The sequence below is a fragment of the Trichoderma atroviride genome, chromosome 3 (genome assembly GCF_020647795.1).
Source record: "Trichoderma atroviride chromosome 3, complete sequence".
NCBI classification, from domain to species: Eukaryota; Fungi; Ascomycota; class Sordariomycetes; order Hypocreales; family Hypocreaceae; genus Trichoderma; species Trichoderma atroviride.
Genome location: NC_089402.1, coordinates 4,707,311 through 4,725,295, shown reverse-complemented (window position 1 = coordinate 4,725,295; position 17,985 = coordinate 4,707,311). Strand labels below are relative to the sequence as shown.

The 17,985-nt window shown below is 52.3% G+C and overlaps 6 protein-coding genes across 6 annotated transcripts; 2 read left to right on the top strand and 4 right to left on the bottom strand.

Moving 5' to 3' along the window:
- Positions 1–12: 12 nt before the first annotated feature.
- TrAtP1_006840 (uncharacterized protein) lies at positions 13–1,503 on the bottom strand. Its single transcript, XM_014082343.2, has one exon. The coding sequence runs from the start codon at positions 1,312–1,314 to the stop codon at positions 415–417; it is 900 nt and encodes a 299-aa protein (XP_013937818.2). The 5' UTR covers positions 1,315–1,503; the 3' UTR covers positions 13–414.
- Positions 1,504–3,498: 1,995 nt separating this feature from the next.
- On the bottom strand, positions 3,499–4,607 carry TrAtP1_006839 (uncharacterized protein; the record flags this gene model as incomplete). The annotated part of the gene is made up of 3 exons (XM_014082345.2): positions 3,499–3,868; positions 4,029–4,196; positions 4,363–4,607. The coding sequence occupies 3 exons, from the start codon at positions 4,605–4,607 to the stop codon at positions 3,499–3,501; spliced, it is 783 nt and encodes a 260-aa protein (XP_013937820.1).
- Positions 4,608–5,495: 888 nt separating this feature from the next.
- TrAtP1_006838 (uncharacterized protein) lies at positions 5,496–8,450 on the top strand (the record flags this gene model as incomplete). The annotated part of the gene is made up of 1 exon (XM_014082346.2): positions 5,496–8,450. The coding sequence occupies one exon, from the start codon at positions 5,496–5,498 to the stop codon at positions 8,448–8,450; it is 2,955 nt and encodes a 984-aa protein (XP_013937821.2).
- A 1,370-nt stretch (positions 8,451–9,820) lies between these two features.
- TrAtP1_006837 (uncharacterized protein) lies at positions 9,821–12,018 on the top strand (the record flags this gene model as incomplete). The annotated part of the gene is made up of 7 exons (XM_014082347.2): positions 9,821–9,856; positions 10,260–10,566; positions 10,768–10,841; positions 10,902–10,986; positions 11,057–11,263; positions 11,342–11,602; positions 11,684–12,018. 7 exons carry the CDS (start codon positions 9,821–9,823, stop codon positions 12,016–12,018), a joined length of 1,305 nt encoding a protein of 434 aa, XP_013937822.1.
- A 1,167-nt stretch (positions 12,019–13,185) lies between these two features.
- Positions 13,186–15,564, bottom strand: TrAtP1_006836 (uncharacterized protein; the record flags this gene model as incomplete). Its single annotated transcript, XM_066113288.1, has 1 exon — positions 13,186–15,564. The coding sequence occupies one exon, from the start codon at positions 15,562–15,564 to the stop codon at positions 13,186–13,188; it is 2,379 nt and encodes a 792-aa protein (XP_065969374.1).
- A 189-nt stretch (positions 15,565–15,753) lies between these two features.
- Positions 15,754–17,923, bottom strand: TrAtP1_006835 (uncharacterized protein). Its single transcript, XM_066113287.1, has 3 exons — positions 17,246–17,923; positions 17,009–17,194; positions 15,754–16,944 (listed from the first exon to the last, which is right to left on the bottom strand). The coding sequence occupies exons 1-3, from the start codon at positions 17,601–17,603 to the stop codon at positions 16,070–16,072; spliced, it is 1,419 nt and encodes a 472-aa protein (XP_065969373.1). The 5' UTR covers positions 17,604–17,923; the 3' UTR covers positions 15,754–16,069.
- Positions 17,924–17,985: the final 62 nt, after the last annotated feature.

The window sequence follows — 17,985 nt, the reverse complement described above, 5'->3', positions numbered from 1 at the left end:
ACAAAATGTTTTCAAGTATCAAGTATTGATGGGCATCTAAAAGGGTATGTCATTCCACGTTGTCTCCAATATGAGAGGACATGTCTATAAAAGGTTTTTGTCTATATGTACAATAGAAAAAAGTTTTTTTTAATTCCCGTTCCTTTTGTCCCGGGACAAATTTCCAAGAAATGTGTGTGTGTAAAGAATAAATAAATAATAAAAAAGTTAAATCATTTTCCTATTCCATATCGCATTCCCATCCACGCCAGGGACGGTGAATCCAAAAAAATAAAAATCAACGAATGTAGGGTATAACGTGAGAAATTTGTCCATAAATTGATCTAGGGTATATGTGCGCCTTGAGATTTGAGGCCAAGTATGATAGATAGATCCATATACCCGTCATGCACAGATTGTCTAGGAGACAGCAGCTTAGTTGAAAGACCAAGAGCAAGGAGCACGGCCGGCGCCGAGGCCGCCGAAGAGCTCGGTGAAGACCTTCTCGCTGACGTCGATGGAGCCGGAGGCACAGCCCATGCACTTGTCGACGACGAGGGCGGTGGTGGTCTTGCCGCCAGCGCTAATGGTGATGGTCTTGCCGCACATGGGGTTGCCGTTGGACTGGGTGCCCATCTGCTCCCAGTTGATGGCGACGAGGTTCTGGGTGGTGTCCTGGCCGGAGTTGTCGACGCCGCAAGAGCCGAGGCCGACGGTGTAGTAGGTGATGTCTCCCTGGAAGCTGCCGCCGCTGCTGCTTCCGCTGCTGCCACCAGCAGCAGGCTGGCTGGGGCTAGGAGAGGGAGAGGGAGAAGGAGAGGGAGAAGGAGAAGGAGAAGGAGAGGGGGAAGGAATAGCAATCGAGACCGGGGGAGGAGGAGGAGCCACGGAAGAGCTGGAGGGCGCAGCAGCCTCGATCGAGACCTGAGCAGAGGTGGTCTGAGGAGGAGGAGGAGGAGGAGGCGTGAAGACAGACGAAGTCGAGGCCTCAGCGGTGGTGGTCGGAGGAGGAGGCGGCGCCTGGGTGCTGGTGGTGGGAACCGCAGCGGTGCTGGAGCTGGGCGCAACAGTGGACGACGAAGGCTCGACGAACTCGCCGGCAGAGGCAGCAAGGCCGGAGCTGGTGGGAGCAGCCACGGGAGTGGTCTTGCCGTCCTGGACCAGGTAGGTGGTGGTGGAATCGATCACCTCAGTCTGGGTGACATACTCGGTGTGCCACTCGATCTCGGTCACGACGTTGTCACGAGCAACGTGGTGGTGAGCGTGGTGGCCGTGGTGAGGCTTGGCGGCAGCGGCCGCAACGAGGAAGGCAGAAGCAACGGTAAAGGTCTTCATCTTGAATAGCTGTAGTTGAAAAGGAGCGGTGGTTTGTCGCGATGTTGTTCTGTTCAACAGGACTGATGTAGCAAAAAGTGCCGTAGAGGCGAGAAGTGCAAAGACTTTTGAAGGAATGTGGGTTGCAAGAGGAAGGGAGAGTCCTGCTCCGGAAGTGGGAAATAGATCGACTATGAAGTAAGTCTGTTTCGTTTGCGAAGAAGAGAGAGACGAAACAATCGGCCAGGGGGGAGGAGGCTGGATTTATTAATGGGATTGCAGCTTACATGGGCTCCCAGGATTAATACGGAGCGCTAGCCGGGGGGGCCCTCAGTCGGCGTGGTGGTGGCCATTGTGGGCGTCTGTTCAATTAGCCTGGCGCCATCCACGCTGGGCGCTGGGCTGCTGGAGCCCTTCTGGAGTCCTGCTGGAGCCCTGCTGGAGCCAAGCGCCGCGCAACGCAGCCAGTGCCAATTCGCTGCGCTGCTTACGTGCTGCAAGGGCGTTGGCGGCGGAACAGAGGGATGAGTGAGTGGATGGAGGCCTGAGACAAAAAAAGCAGCGTGCGTGCACTGTTCACCAAAAGAGAGCGAACGGCGACCCCTAACGGATCACAGCCGCGCCGAGCTAGCCAGACGGCGCTGCCACGTCGCCGCTGCGGGCTGCCATTGGCCCCCGGGCTGCTGTAGCGCCTGTATTACAGGGGCGAATAGCCTTCGCGGGCTCTGCAGGGGCCGCCATCCGGTCCCATCGCAGCGTCGCAGCGCCAGCCAGGTACCCGGCAGGCCAGCCAATGGGCGCTGGCCGGTGCCTGAGGCGCTGCGGGCCCTCGCACGCAGATTGGCAGGACTCGCAAAACCCGAAACATGTGCGGTGGAGCGCTGCTTTGCAAAAACTCACTCGCCATCTCGGTGGATCCGCACGCACGGGCAAGAGATTCGAGAGAAGAAGAGAAAAGAAAATGCGCCTCGTCATGCAAGTTTTTTTTTTTTTGCCCTGCTCCTGTTCACGCTTCTTTTTAGCTCTACCCCCCCATGTTTGCATTTTGCCGACCGACACTTGAGGGAAATTCTTTCTTCGCCAGACCCGCTTCGTCTTCCATCCCGTCCACTTGGATCTTGACATTTTCTTGTTGCCGTCCGGCTATCGAGATGCTGCCTGCCGTGGAGACACTGACAACGGTGCGCTGTTTTTTTTTTTTGCTCGTCCCTCTTCTTCTCCAAAGAACTGAACCCATCCGCCCATTGTGCCGCTGTGGGTGCTCCGGGAAGGGGACCAACGCTATTCAACGCCATCTCGTGCAATGGAGTGCGCCTCCACGTGCTGGCCGTCAATGCCTCTTTCATTCCAAAGGCCACCCGGAGATGAGGCGAGTCAGAGATGATCCGCCCCTCTTTTGTTCCGAATGCTACTGTGCTGATGTGGAGGGCAGTTTAATGTGTTCAATATGCGGCAGGGGCAGCGCACAGTATGGTGTTAATTGAACTAGACGGAAGTTGGGCTTTTTCCGACTAAACTGCGTTTGCTTGTCTCCGAACACGCCGACCCAAGGCACGCTCATTCGATCTAAAACTTGTGGCGGTTGACTCCCTGCTTGTCATGGCCTGTCGTTTAACTTCACCGACTGTCTCCACCAACGAGTTCTGCGCTGTACCAACCGGATGGGCACAGTTAGAAGCCGCGTGGGCGACAAATATGGAACCGCTGCGACTTTAGTAGCCAGCAGCTTAGGCCGCAGCACTATTGCCTCTGTACAGAACCGAAAGGGAAAAAAGGAACAAAAAGAAGCAATGCAATCGCCACGCGTCAGAAGAAAAATTTTCAGTTCATCGTCAAAGGCTTGCGTATGCTAGTTCTTGCTTCCTGCCGCTTTCCAGAATCGCGATCCCAGGGCGCCATGGCAGCATAGAGAGAGAGGACATGCTGAATCATTAATCTCGCTCAGAGCCAGGCTCACAGCCGCATCTGTTCCACGGCCCTGTCCCCCCGCACCTTTATTTCCCCCGTCGTATGCTATTCCGTGTTCGCTTGACATGAGGAAGAAGTGCGTGCAGGCTCCCTCCGGTCTCCCTTCTCTGGATGCTGATTCTCTGCTTGGTGCAACCGCCGATGGGACTCGTGCAGCCAATGTCCAATACCACGGAAGAAAAAAGAGGAGTCGGGTCCAATCACGGAGAGACATCTTCTGTCCGCTGTTGTGTGGCATCATCTTTCGGTTTCGATTAGGCCATTGTGGTTGGCTGCCATCATGCCGCTCTTCTTTTTGCTCGCAGTGGTGCCACCGGCTGCCCGCTTTCTAAATGTGAAGAGGAACAGTGACTCTCGCTGAAACACGGGCCTGTCCTCGTCGAAAATCTCCTCGACCACAAACGCCTTCTTGGCTGCTTTGACAAACTGCATGTCGGCTCGTCTCCTCTTCTTGAAGCAGAAATACACCACGGCATCCGAATTGAGCTCAAACAGGTCCTTGAGCGTCTGCATGAGTAGCGGGAAGGCCGGCTCGAAGTAAACACATTCAGCTGCCAATATCACGTCCGGCTTGTGCGCCACAACGGCCTCTGGAAGCGTCTCGCCCCTGGATTTTTGCACACATCGTGTTAGGTCAGTCAAATATTGGCTTGGGCGCTGAAAATAGAGCCACTTGAGGTATGGTATGGCAACGTAGCACCGCCAAGAACTCTGCTGGGCGGAGGATACCAAGACGCAGAAGCGGAGAATCAAAAGTCACGACGTACCAGTCCAATATTGAGGCCGTAGCTTTGCCCTCCAGCTCGTTCAGCTGAATATTATGCTTCATCAGCTCCAGCATCACATCCTGGTCGGTTAAGATGAGTGGCGCCTGGAGGTTACAACCAGCCGCCACAGCCAATCCAACTAGTCCACCACCAGCGCCCAATTCCAGTCTGCGTTATTAGGCCTGAGTCAGCAGTTCATTCTTTGGGAGTGGCTTTAGTCATGCGCCGAGGTGGGCATCTGGGCTGAGAAAAAAATTCAAGAACCCGAAGAAAAAGCGCCGAGGGCCGTGTAGAACAGCACAGAAAAAGAGGGAGGAAAAAGAAAACCACTCACATCCGGGCAGTCTCCAGCGTGGCTCTATGGTAGCGCAGCATGTGCTTCCCCAGCACCATGCCCGCAGGCCACGTCTGGCCGCCGCAGCCTGTCCGCACGTCCTCGTGGAGCTTGATAGACTGTGCGAGCAGTCCGTCAAAGTCGATGTTTGTGTCGCCGGCCGTCTTTGAGTTTGGTAGTGAAACGAGATCCTCCGTGACGCCCGCAACGGGGTCCAAGGGAGGTGAAGGACTGCGGCTCTCCATGGCCACAAGCTGTGCTGGTTTGATCAAGGTCAGAGGAGAGACTGCTATTGGCAGGATGGCGGCAAGGACGAAACAAGAGGCTGTTGTGATAGAGTTTAAGATCCGGCAGGGCGTCTACGAGCACATGGCACTGTCATAATCCCCCCGCAGCAGCCTGTCCCTCTTTTTTTTGCGATACCTTATCTGCCATGACCCTAAAGTGATGTTTTTCCTGGCCACGATAGTGATTCCGAGCGAAAGACCCTCAATTGTTCCGGCTTGCCGCGCACTCGGCCTGTGGCAGATGGCCATGGATGTTTGCTCTACTCGTACAGAGCACAATGAATACATCATCTTGGACCACCTTTTGCCGCAGTGATGATCGCTGTAGCGATGGACTAACTGAACTACTCCATCCCCGTCTATAGATGCGCGGCAGGGATCATCGAGTACAGCTTGACAGCTTGCCGGCTGTGGGTCCAACGGTCCAGCTCGGAGACTGTCAAGGATCTATGCTCAAGAATCGCTTCTGATCTATTAAAGTGCTTGCATCACTATCGAGGGAGCAATATCGCGTCACGCGTTTCTCTGATCAAGTGCCAATCGCCCCTCATTCTCCAGATGCTAAATAGTCTGTGGCCATTCTTCAGAGTGGCATCCCATGTCTCAGTCTTCAACGCCGCCAGCGCGGGGCACCCGCGACTCTGGAATGCCACAGCCTCTCTGGCCAGCCTTCTTGACACTTTTATCGACGGTGCAAGCCCGCGTATCCTGCTGTCTGATCTCTGAGAGCTGGTCTCTGAGACAATTTACCTCCCATCGTAATGGACCAGCTGTGCGTTCTCGTGATTCCCTCGGCATTATTGGCAGGCCGAGCCCATGATGGCTTCGTGAGCCGGCTGTGGTGGAATGAAGGGGGCTTGCACCCAAGTCTGTACCCAGCCATCTGCCAGGCGAATTCAATATGACTTCTTCCTGCTGGGGTTTCCAGTTTCAATCCTTTTCCTTGTCCTCTCCTGCATGATTGCCTTGTTGATATTCATCTCCCCAAGGCCGTATTTTCAAACCAAAGCTCGTTTCTCCTATGCCGCATGGCTTTTGTGCTGCGTTCTTGAAGTTATCCAGCGCTGTCTGGCGCAACATCGTGACATGATGGCCTCGCTCTTTGCGGTTCTCGTTACTCTTCGCCTCCTGGAGACCGCGTGCGCTGAGCCTGCGCCCTCATATCCTTTCAACGCGCAACTCCCTCCTGTGGCCAGGATAGACCGGCTCTTCTCGTACTCCTTCTCTCCAAACACCTTCACGTCCAACTCCGACATCACCTACTCTCTAGGCCATCATCCTAGTTGGTTATCCATCGACAAGGGGAGCCGCCGTCTGTATGGGACGCCAAAAGATGAAGATATCCCCGCGGGAGACGTCGTAGGCCAGCAGTTTGACCTCATTGCGACAGACGGTATCGGTTCGACCTCGATGAATGCTACTGTTGTCATATCACGCAATCCTCCGCCTTCAATAAAAATACCTGTTTCGCAGCAGATGGACAGCCTCGGGACATTTTCAGCCCCGTCTTCGCTCCTGTCCTATCCGTCAACAGACTTCCGATATACTTTCGACCCGAGCACGTTTGGAGATGGACACAATTTCAGCTACTACGCTTCGACGAATGATAGCACTCCTTTGCCGGCGTGGATCACGTTCGATCAGCAAACATTGACCTTCTCCGGCAGGACTCCAGCGTTTGAGTCCTTGATCCAGCCTCCTCAAAAGTTCGACTTCAGTCTAGTCGCCTCTGATGTCGTCGGCTTCGCGGGAACTGCCCTCTCGTTTGCTATTGTGGTCGGCAGCCACAGACTCACCACGGATCACCCCATCATTCAGCTGAATGCTACGAGAGGCTCCAAGATTGGCTTTGATGGATTAGCAAATGGAATCCAGCTAGACGACAAGGACGTGAAACCCAGCTCTCTTAATGTGTCGACCGAGAATATGCCGTCTTGGCTGTCTTTCGATCCAACAACACTACTCTTGGAGGGAACGCCGACCAGCAACGATGGGTCGGCCAATTTCAAAATCGTCATTCGTGATACCTTTGCGGATGTTCTGAACATTCACGTCCGAGCCGATGTGGGCACCGGCTTATTTCAGTCGAACCTCAAAAGGGATATCGAAATACAGCCTGGAGATGACTTCAGCCTTGATCTTTCATCATATCTCCGCGATCCCAAGGACATAGACCTAAAAGTTGACTTGGATCCCGAACCGGGCTGGCTACATGTTGACGGGCTCAAGATATCAGGCAACGCCCCCAAAATGGCAAAAGGCAAATTCAAAATGTCAATCAAAGCCACATCCAAAAGCACCGGCCTCAGCGAATCAGAAACATTGCAAGCCGCGTTTCTCTCGCCAGACGAAACAAAATCGTCTCCTACTTCTCATACATCAGATTCCACGAGACCGGCCAGCATGAATTCTGAAGATGCCCCCTCGCGCCGTATGAATACAACCGACATTCTCCTAGCTACTATTTTGCCGGTTCTGTTTCTTACCTTTGCCATAATGCTCATTGTATGCGTCATGCGCAGAAGGCGGCATCGTCGAACGTACATCTCGTCCGCAAAGCATCGGCCCAAGATATCAGACCCGATACGGTTCACAATGCGCAATAACGAGTCAGATGAGGAGACAATCTACCATGCAGAGAAGACTATTGGCTCCAAAAGCTCCAAAAAGTCCAACACGCAGCTGCCGATATTCAAGAAAGGCAACGGTATCTTTGCAGAGGTAGCATCACGGATGTCGTCAATGTCAAAAAGGTCGGGTACTTTGCGCGGCGTTTCCATACCACGGCGTACTTATGCAGAGCCAATGGCCTCGGGAGCTCGGCCTGACACGGCTAGAAGTGTCAGTCCGCTGGATGAGGAAGACCAAGCCTCATGGTTCACCGTGGAGAGAACCACGGCCAGTGGACGAAGTCATAAGGCGAGAAACAGCTGCCATTCAGACACGACCTTGCCGGAAGCCGCCCAACTGTACTTGCCTACATCAAGCTTCCTCACAGAAGCTGGAGAGAGTGCATTTAGAAGCGGACTAGACCTCACGCTGCCATCCTTGGATGATCTGGCCAACATACAACCCATGTCTGTTGCAGCTCACAACGTTTCGAGGGAGCGAGGCATCTCAGGGATGTTTTCAGATATAACGTCCAGCTCTGCCGCATTGCCGTCAGTCCTTTCAACCGTTCAAGACCTCCAAGAGCCATTCGACCCCAGCCTTGTCAGTCGGGCAAAACACTCAGTCACAGAGGCTACCGCGAAAGAAAAGGGGCCTGTCACAGAAGCAGAAACAGAAGGCGAAACAGCCGAAAGCATCTCAGAGCTAAAACAACCCAGCCAAGCACGGATATCAAGTAACAAATGGTTCAGCCACCGCGGCTCTTCTTGGACCAACAAGACCTCCATGTCAAACAGAGCCAAGAGCTTCCAAACAGAGCCATCATTCGGGTCAAACGAAAACTGGCGCCCCCTCGGCAAAAAAGATGCCAGCGTAGGATACCTCGAGCTCTTGGACGAGACGCCCTTTCTCCCATCAAGATCGGCATCCAAGAACAACAACGTGTCACAGCTGGAAGAGCGACGGAGCCTGGAGCTCATGTCGCCGAGCAAATGGGGCGAGGACGAGAGGAAGAGCACCGTGATACGGCCCACGCGGCCGACGAGTGCGATGTCTCTGATGAGCGAAGGGGGCAAGTCGTCTGTGTTTGGGGAGAGAGAAGCGGCGGCGAAGTCAAAGGCGGTGACGGATTGGAGGAGAGAGGATTCGGCTGCTAAAGTGTCTGAGAGGAGCTTCAAGATGTTTATATAGGGAGACTAGTTAAAAAGGCGGGTTGGCATAACTGCTTTGTGCTGATATAATGTTTTCCTTTTCCTCATGGAGTCAGTAGTAGTCGTGTTTTGTTTATGCTATGTAGCCTTTTTATTTTCGATACCATGGAATTATGTAGAGATGGAGAGCAAGAAATAGAACATTTTCCCACTATGACCACAACTCTACAATCATTTGTCTACTGCCTCTGCTGCTTCTACTGTAAAGACTTTTTTATAAACCCGAGTGCTCGTATTCCTCTTTGTGTGTGTATTTTCATTGCGGTCCCTGTTTTTCTGCTTCTCGCCCAACAGTTTAGAGTAAAAAAAAGTCTGTTGGCCAATTGAGTCGTCGAAGCGCATCATCGATTTTATCACAGAGATAGCCGCGCGGCATAATAGGCAAGGTACCGCAGTTAAGTGCCGAGTACCTGGCCCTAGTAATCGCGGGTGCAAGGTACATGCACATCTAGCATTGGATCGCCTTTTTTCTCCAGCCACAAAACCCCTCCGTTCCGCAGAAGATGGATGGAGGGGCTGGCTGCAGTGAAGCATCTCAATGCCACGCTGCTTTCTAATCGGCATGCCCACGAGCCTGCTTCTATTTTAAGCCTCGCCTCGTTATCAGAGACTCTTAAAGAAGAGCAAACTACTCAATATCAAATCTCCGCTACGGGGCACAAGCACTAAACTAAACATAAAATAGAACTGCTCCGCTTCGTGCTAAAGAACATGGAGACGCAAAGGAAATTAAAGCCCTTTTGCCTCTTGGAGAAGACGCACAGATGGGCGGGCTTTTCTCGCTAGGCAGCTTGCAGTAGCTTGCTTCGCCACATCTGGCTGCCTGTATCTGCCTATCTGCTGCCCGAGAACAAGAATGAAAGAGACTGGAAAGTGAACAGAGCCTCCTAGGGGGGGGTTTGAAGAGCTCTAGCGCTATCAGGCAGCCTGTAGCATAGCGCCCGGGGAGCCCGTTTGCAATGCAGCGGTGATGCGAGGAAGAAAAAAAAAAGTGTGGCGTTCGATTTGGCTGATGTAGGTATTCTAGTACCCCGCTTCCTGCGAATCCGACTTTTGCGTCGCTGGCAAAACCACCACACACAAACAAATCTTCATCCACCTGACCTCTAGTTTTTTTTTCCCTTTGGCACGCCATTCCACTTCCTGGAATCTAAAGCCAACCAGAGGCACTTTGCGAGGTATCCAGCCTTGCCTCGACGCCTAGAGCCCGCAGCCTTTTTCTTTCTTCTTCACTCACCTTGTTTCGTGCCGCACGCAAAGCACCCTCGACGATCGCCCGCACCTCGTCTCTCGCCAACATCGATATAATCCTTCGCTAGCCCTCGTGAGCCAGAAGTCCTCTCCGCAGCCATGGGTCAGACCCTCTCGGAGCCCGTCGTCGAAAAGGTGTGTTGCGTTGCGTTGCGTTGCGGGCGCCTCGTCTGCGAAGTGCCCGCTGTCTATCCCCGTCATGCCTTGAGCGCACCGTGATGCTCGCCTCATATGCCTCAGCCGCGGCTCGAGGCCCCGCGACTCGATAGCTTCCACGGGCTCTAGAAATCCATGCGTGCGTGGTCTTGTGCCACCTCGTATCGCTTCTGCTCTGCCTCTTCCCCTGCCTCGTGTATCCCGCCATTGGGCATCGGAGAGCAGAAAATCGGTCGTCGAGCGCATGCACAACCCCGCCGCGCATGGCTGCCCATCTTTCCCTCTCCTTTGCCCTGCGTTGCTGCCTCCGCTTGCCATCTCGGGGCTCCTTTTCAAGCTGCCCTCACAATTGCTAACCACCTCTCTTCTCTCCGCCATTTAGACTTCCGAAAAAGGCGAGGATGACCGACTCCTCTTCGGTGTCTCGGCCATGCAAGGCTGGCGCATTAGCATGGAAGATGCCCACACGGCTGAGTTGAACCTACCCGCACCCGATAACGACACCAAGACGCACCCCGACAGGCTGGCCTTTTTCGGAGTCTACGACGGACACGGAGGAGACAAAGTCGCATTGTTCGCAGGCGACAATATCCACAACATTGTATTCAAACAAGATTCGTTCAAGACTGGCAACTATGCTCAGGGTCTCAAAGACGGCTTCCTTGCCACGGATCGGGCCATTCTCAACGGTACGAATATGATACTCCCATTTTATATGTATTTGCGAGCTTGTGCGCAAAGCACAAGCACGAAGAAGAAGCAGGAGAGGAGAAGAACAAACATGGACTACGCCCATATCTTCCGCTTCTCCAGTGCATATGCTGCAACTATAATTTTCACGGAAGAATAGTGAGCTCGTGCTAACTCGCCTTGCGCTACGTTGTTTACAGACCCCAAGTACGAGGAAGAAGTTTCTGGCTGCACCGCTTGCGTTTCCCTGATTGCCGGAAACAAAATTTATGTCGTACGTTCACCTTGCCAACAGAAGTGGCAGCGTACTCAAATTAACAAAAAAATCTCACAGGCAAACGCTGGTGACTCTCGAGGTGTGCTGGGCATCAAGGGTCGAGCAAAGCCCCTGTCCAACGACCACAAGCCTCAGCTTGAAAGTTTGTACACCCGATCAATCAGTATCTGAAGATTAGAAATACTGATTGCCATGTCCTTGCGATTTTACAGCGGAGAAGAACCGAATCACGGCAGCAGGCGGCTTTGTCGACTTTGGCCGTGTCAACGGTAACCTGGCACTGTCGCGTGCCATTGGCGATTTCGAATTCAAGAAGAGCGCCGAGCTCTCCCCCGAAAATCAAATCGTTACTGCTTTTCCCGATGTCGAGGAGCACGATCTTACAGAGGAAGATGAATTCTTGGTGATTGCTTGTGATGGTGAGTTGGAATGATACCAACAAAAGTTGGTTCTAGGTTTGAGGAAAACGCCAGGCTTACATACATCTTTTTTGCTAGGTATCTGGGATTGTCAGTCTTCCCAGGCTGTCGTTGAATTCGTGCGACGAGGCATTGCTGCCAGACAAGACCTTGACAAGATTTGCGAGAACATGATGGACAACTGCTTGGCATCAAACTCAGAAACCGGCGGCGTTGGCTGCGACAACATGACCATGATCATCATTGGCTTCTTGCACGGCAAGACCAAGGAGCAGTGGTACGATGAGATCGCCAAGCGAGTGGCTGACGGAGATGGCCCTTGTGCCCCCCCGGAATATGGTACGAGCGAACCATTCCCCAGCTTCCCATATACAAGCCCAGAGGCGGAACCTTGAAGACTGACCACAATGTTACTATCAGCCGAGTTCCGCGGCCCGGGAGTCCACCACAACTACGAGGACAGTGACAGCGGCTATGACCTTGACCAGGAGAGTGGTGGCAAGTTCAGCCTTTCCGGAAACCGTGGTCGCATCATCTTCCTTGGCGACGGCACGGAAGTCCTGACCGGAGCTGACGACACCGAGATGTTTGACAACGCTGACGAGGACAAGGATCTTCCCAGCCAGATTTCAAAGAACCCTAAAGAATCCGAGGCTAAGGAAGATTCAGAGTCCAAGCCAGCGCCCGGGTCAGCATCTGCTCCGGTGGAGACGAAACAAGACGACAAGGCATCTGAGGAGAGTAAGAAGGATTAGGTGGTCCTTTCGCCCTTTTCAGGTAGCCCGCCTTGAAGCCCCCCGCCCTTGTGTTATCGATGAATATGTGTCATTATATTCTTTTTTTCTTTTCCGGCTGTCGCTCGAACTAGGCGTAATCTCGATCTCGAACCAAGGCGTGGAGGAACATGTGTACCCTTACCTAGGTAAGCCAGGAAGAAGGAAAGGAAAGGGCTATTAGCAAACGTGGGGGAGAGGGCAGAGGATTAGGGGGCGGTTAGACTTTCTGAGTGTTGCCCTCTTTATACGGTTCTTTATATCGTTGTTGATATTTGGTGTACCGGTGGTATAATATTTGGATCAAGGAGAGTTGGGTCTCTTGCAGCATACACACGGTTTCCCCCCCCTTGACGCGCATCTTCTTTTTTTTATCACTCCGTCCTACGTCTTGGAACAGGAAAACCGCCATCTCAGAGCTTGATCCTTTTGTTTCTATTATAATTTCTTTTCTCGCATTGCTCCAGACCCATTTATTATCATTTCTGATACCCAACCAACCTTGTCCACAGATGTCCGCTTTTTCATACTATTCAGGCTCGGGTGATGTTGTGAACCAATTGGTGAAATGAGGCACTATTCGCGTTTTAAATATGGGAGACCGTGTGGGTTTGCTTTTCGGATGACAGGCATGACTGGTGTTTTCACATGCTGCCTAGGTACGTATACATCACCATTCTGCCCCCAGCTTCTCTCCAGACTAGATGTGTATCTCATCTTTGGAAGATATGACCGGTGGTGATGTCAACTTATTTTAGGCTTCGCTTGTAGATGGTAAAAGAAGAGCAAAAAAAAAAAGGAAAAGGGCTACGAAGAAAAGGCGAGAGTGAAAATGGCCTCTCTTGTGGAGGTGCGGCATAAGACTAGAAAGGCAGATGATGTCAAGACACTTACTTTTTGGCACATGCCATGTCTTCAATATATTGTACATGAGATTTTTATATATATGCTTGCTTATCTGCTAGTATACAGTTGTGATATTCATAAATGTCCGTTAAAAAAAGCAGTAACTGAACTGCTGCTTATCTGTGCCATAACATACCATGCTACCCAAGACACGTCCCCTCCGAGTTTCTATATAAATTACACAGATTCATTGATCTTTGCCAAAATGATATAAAATAAAAAAACTTCCTTTCCCTCCCTCCCTCAAGAACTCCTTTCTAAACCATGCGGTTCCCTTTTATATTCGTCAAACCATTGCTGTGATTTCTTTGCCTTGTCTTCATTCCAGCCCTTCACCATCGTCTTTGGATCGAAATGCCAATTCAAATGCACGTACATTGCCTTCTTGCCTTCCGTCTCACTACCCACCATTTTAATCGCCAAATCGTTACCAGGAGTATCGGCGCCCTCGTACTGGAAGTCTTTGGGATGTCTATGCCGCAGGAGCAGCGGCTTGTCCTTTGTCCGCTGAGCGAGGTCAAGCATATCCACCAGCGGTTTCGCGGGCTTATATCCCTCGCAGACTTGGTTGATGGCCCATTCCACACGGGACAGCATCCTGGATATCCCTCTGGTTTGGTTCTCCCGCAGGAGGCGGCCCATGTCCTTGGAGAGCATCTTTGGTTTATGCTGCAGCCAGAATGTATCTTTGACGTGATTCGCGAGATGGCGGCGCAGAATGATTCTCGTGAGATAGTGCAATTTATACTCTAGCGCTCCGTAAAAGACAGCCACGCCGAGGGAATGCGGCAGCTGAAGCCTGATGGCCAGCCGAATAATGTATCGATACGTTGTCGCATCTGCCTCGTTTCCAGACTCCTTCAGTTTGGTAAGCGCCCACATGGCCGTATCCCAGTCCTTGTAGAACAGACATTTGTCTAGAACCAGGTTAATGGTATCGACGCCAACCTTGCGGCCATCTTCAGACTGCATTTCGATAAGGCTCTTGAACTCGTCGTAGCGGCGATTGTTCCGCTCGTGGAACCGGAAGAACTCTGTTAATATGCTCTTTATAGCATCAGTCGTGAACCAGTCATCGCCATACCGCGACTTCTGTTCCGCCATGAAGACGGGGAGCCTTTTGCCAGACTTGAAGGCAACGTAGGCGTCATGGGCGGCCATGATCCGCGCAATTCCCCTGCGCGTGGCAGGATCCTTGAACAAGCCCAAGTCGTACATGGCCACGATGATCTGTCTTCTTTCCGTCTCTTTTTCGACCAGCTCGAGGAACAGTAGCCACGTCCGCGCATTGGGGTGAAAGTATCGCTGCTCCATCTTTCGAAGCAGCCAATGGAAGAATCCAACGTCACGTTTAGTGACATAGCCTTCGAGCATAATATTGAAAACTTCTGTATCTAGGGGTATACCCCATTCTCCTGCCAGAGCCAGCAGTCGGTCTGCGTCGGCCCGATGGCCTCCTTTGTGGGCCATGAATGACATGGCCATCTTCAGTGTCGACGGTGTAATGCAGGCCTTTGCATCGGCGTCTGTGAGGGCATCCATAATCATGCGGATTCTGATACCGTCCGTGTCGACAAACTTGCCGTCCTTTTCGGGCTTTACATAGTAGCGTAGCGCAAGATGCGGACGCAGGCGGCCGCAAACAAGCGTCGTGATGTATGATTCGAGATTCTCAATCGTCCACTGTTCCGGCTTAGGCGTCTGCTCGTACGGCGTATCGATCCAATGCGTTTGATGCTCCTGATGCACCCAGATATTGTCGAGCTTATCTTCTGGGATAAACGTGCCACCATCCGCGGCATCCTCAATGGCAGGCCAAAGTCGCTTCACCTCGTAGCCAAATGCCGCAACTTCTCCAAGCCTGTATACTTCAACGTCCTTGCACGCAGCTACCAATTCCTCCGCCGCGCTCGCCAACACTGAGCTCTTTCCACGCAGAATAATCGCCGAGGGGTTCTGATGATCCGAAGAAACTCGAAGCTTGGCAAGCAATCCCGTCGTCGAATCTACAAACTCAACCTTCTTGTTGTCCAGCTCCAGTTCCCACGACTTTGGCAGCACAATCCTCATCGCCGCCATGCTCAGCGGCTCGCTCCTCTTGGTCATCATCCTCTTCATCAGGTTATACGTCTCTGACCAGTCCGGCATCTCCTGGCCAAAATCTCGCCATATCATGTCGAACGCCACCTGCACCTTGGCCACCTGCAAGGCATGCACTTTGCTCTCTTCCGCCGCATGCACCAGCGGATAGCCCCTCGCCGTGGGGACATACGGCGAAGCGAGCTTCCGTTGTACATCCTTTGACTGTGCCGCGCTCTTTTCTCGAAAAGTCTCTCTGAACATGCGGTTTCGAGCATTGTTTGGGCGTGTCGCCTTCGAGGTCGGAGATTCTGAAGCAGATGATGCCGTCTCGGCCTCTACAGGCGAGGCATCTTGTACTTCCGCAACCGCAGACTTGTTCGTCAAAGTGGCTGAAGAAGTAAAGCGCGAGGTCGAGTCCAGGGCCAGCGCGGGCCTAAGAGACGCTGCGGTGCGCCATGAGAGCGCAAGAGTCGGACGAGATCCAGGCGTGCCGATGAACTGGGACCGAGTCCTCCAAATCGACTTGATCCCTCGGAACATTGGTCATGAGGTGCACATGTTGCTGCTTTATATGAGGGCAGTGAAGAGGCAGAGTTCGCAATAGGAAATGCGCTGCCGATAAGCCCCGATAAGGGATTTCTGTTGCCGCCGCAGCATTTTAGCATCGTCACGTGCCTCCTCGACTTACACGCCGTTTCTTCCAACGTAGACTGGATTGATGCTCGCATTGAACGAAAATAAGAGGCTCTTTATTCATAGCCAGAGATCTGGTCTCATAATTCTACTATCAAATCCTGAAAGTCCAACTCAAAACCCAATCGCCAAATGCTGTGCTCCCATGTAAGTAGATGCCAAAAAAAACAGTCAACAGTCATTCTCCCCTTCAGAATTCCCAATAGCGCCAGTTCCACGGCCAGATATATGAGTAGGGTCCGCCATTTTTTCAAATCATTCTTCTACCAACTCCTCCAACCACAAAGGGGTATATGCATTAGCCTGTCCAGTTTCTCTCAAGCCAAAAATGACGTAAATTCCAAAGAACGCCTTAGGGCTTTGGCATCTTGTCATTTCTCGGGGGCTCAGGAGCGCTCTTGTCCAAGCCTAGCCATGGATCATCGCTCAATCCCTCACAGGCGCCAACAGCGTCTCGCAATTCTCCGCTCTCAGCCATCTGCTTCACATCGCTCCAATAAGCCAGTTTGCAAACCTCTTCTTCAGCATGCTTCGCGGCGGCGTCAAGGGCCTCTTTGCGGAGCTTCGATTTCAGGCTTTCGTCTTCCTCCCATGCTTTTGCTGCCTCTTCATGTTTATGCAGCAAATATGAAAGTAGCTGTCTGCGCGATTGCTGGAATATGAATAGAGCCATGATTTCATGCATCTCATGCTGTAGCTCTGATAGATCTTTCGCATGTTCGATGTAATTCTCGATAGCTTCTCGCCTCTCTCGGTCAATTCTGGCAGAGCGGAGAACATGAAGCAACATATGTATATCTTCGATATCCGGTCGATCTTGCTCCGGCTCAGCAGACGATGCCTGCGTCATACTAAATCGGCTTGGAGATCGGCTTGGACCCCTGCTTGGAGCCCTGCTTCCGACTCGGCTGGCTTGTGGGCTGAGAACGGACGGTGAGTGAGTATGGAAATAGTCGAGATTGTTAAGAGGGTTTGAACCGATAGTTGCTTCTTCAGGTCGCTTCCTTGCCCTCATCCGAATCCACGCACGTCGTCTAACAAACGAGTTCCACCACCTCGGTCCGTGCCACGAGAATGCCTTTTGAAAGGCAAAAGAATATTCCCAACCACCCTCATCTAAGCCATCTTGCTCATTGATCCGCCATTCAGGCCATACCCACTCCCACGAGGGATCGGGAACTTGCGCAGTATGGATATCAGTAGGAGATGGATTGTGGTAAGCGTTGGCTGCAAAAATACTTGGTTAGATGAAGTTCTTTGGACAATGTCACGATTCGCAGGTATAACTCACTCCAAGGAGTGGGATCGAGCCCACCGAGAGCCGCGCCAGAAAACAAACCAACGCCGCAAAAAAACCCCCCTCTTTCATTCTCATATAGAATATCTATGGCCGTCTCCCGCTTGTCTCTTGATCTTGGCCGCGAACGGCTATCCCAATGTGAAGTGCGTTCCGAAACGGTGTCGAGACTTGGGCCTACTTTTCAAAAGTTAGCATGAATCGTGGGAAATGAAAAGGCGCAGTACCCACCTCGAATTTCGATTGAAGGCCCCTCGCCAGAAACCGAAGGCCGCAAGGAGCTGGTCGTCTCTGCCGTAGGGAGCTGGTAAATATGAGCCTCGGCATCTTTTCCCTTCAACGCACTGCTCGGCTGCAGATGCCCTTCGTCTTGGCCTTGTCTCTCGCCGCGATGCGATGGCCGCTCCTCATCCTCCGTCTCTGCCTCCTGTTCAGATTGCAGGCGTGAAACTGTATCCGTGGCGGCGAGCTCTCTGCCTTCGGCGCTTACAGCTCGCTGCGACCCGCCTCCGTCCTCATCGTCAAAAATTGCAATCTCGTGATCGTAGTCTCCCGGCTGTAAAGTCCCAACGCGGCGTGAGCCGTGCATGTTGATTGTAGTCGTCAACAGATCATGAGGATGTTGGTTCCGGGTCGATTATAGTCGCAGGATAAGGATTGTGTATATGGCACTATCGCTTGGACTGGAGAATCATGTATAGATTCGAGCGAGTGCCTATTTTTGAGCTCACGTCATCGATTATGTGCCAGACAAGAGGATTTTCGCTATAGCATTCGAGTCTTGGCAATATCGAAAGTATTATTAGAAATTGTAGCAAAGAAACGGGGGGGAATTAAAGAAGAGGAAAGTCCCAACGTCAAAGAACCAGGAACGCTTCACGCGCACAAGAAGCAGCAGGCTGGCCCGTGTAAAAGGAGTAGAGAGCAAAAAAAGAAGGATGAAGCAGGCGGAGCTCCAAGCTTGTTTTACT

Excerpts from the sequence above, each read along its gene's own strand:
- TrAtP1_006840 (XM_014082343.2), bottom strand. The coding sequence starts at position 1,314 with ATGAAGACCTTTACCGTTGCTTCTGCCTTCCTCGTTGCGGCCGCTGCC.
- TrAtP1_006835 (XM_066113287.1), bottom strand. The coding sequence starts at position 17,603 with ATGCACGGCTCACGCCGCGTTGGGACTTTACAGCCGGGAGACTACGAT. Across the intron at positions 17,195-17,245 it reads GCCTTCAATCGAAATTCGAG|TAGGCCCAAGTCTCGACACC; the intron begins GTGGGTACTGCG and ends ACTTTTGAAAAG. Across the intron at positions 16,945-17,008 it reads GCTCGATCCCACTCCTTGGA|CCAACGCTTACCACAATCCA; the intron begins GTGAGTTATACC and ends GTATTTTTGCAG.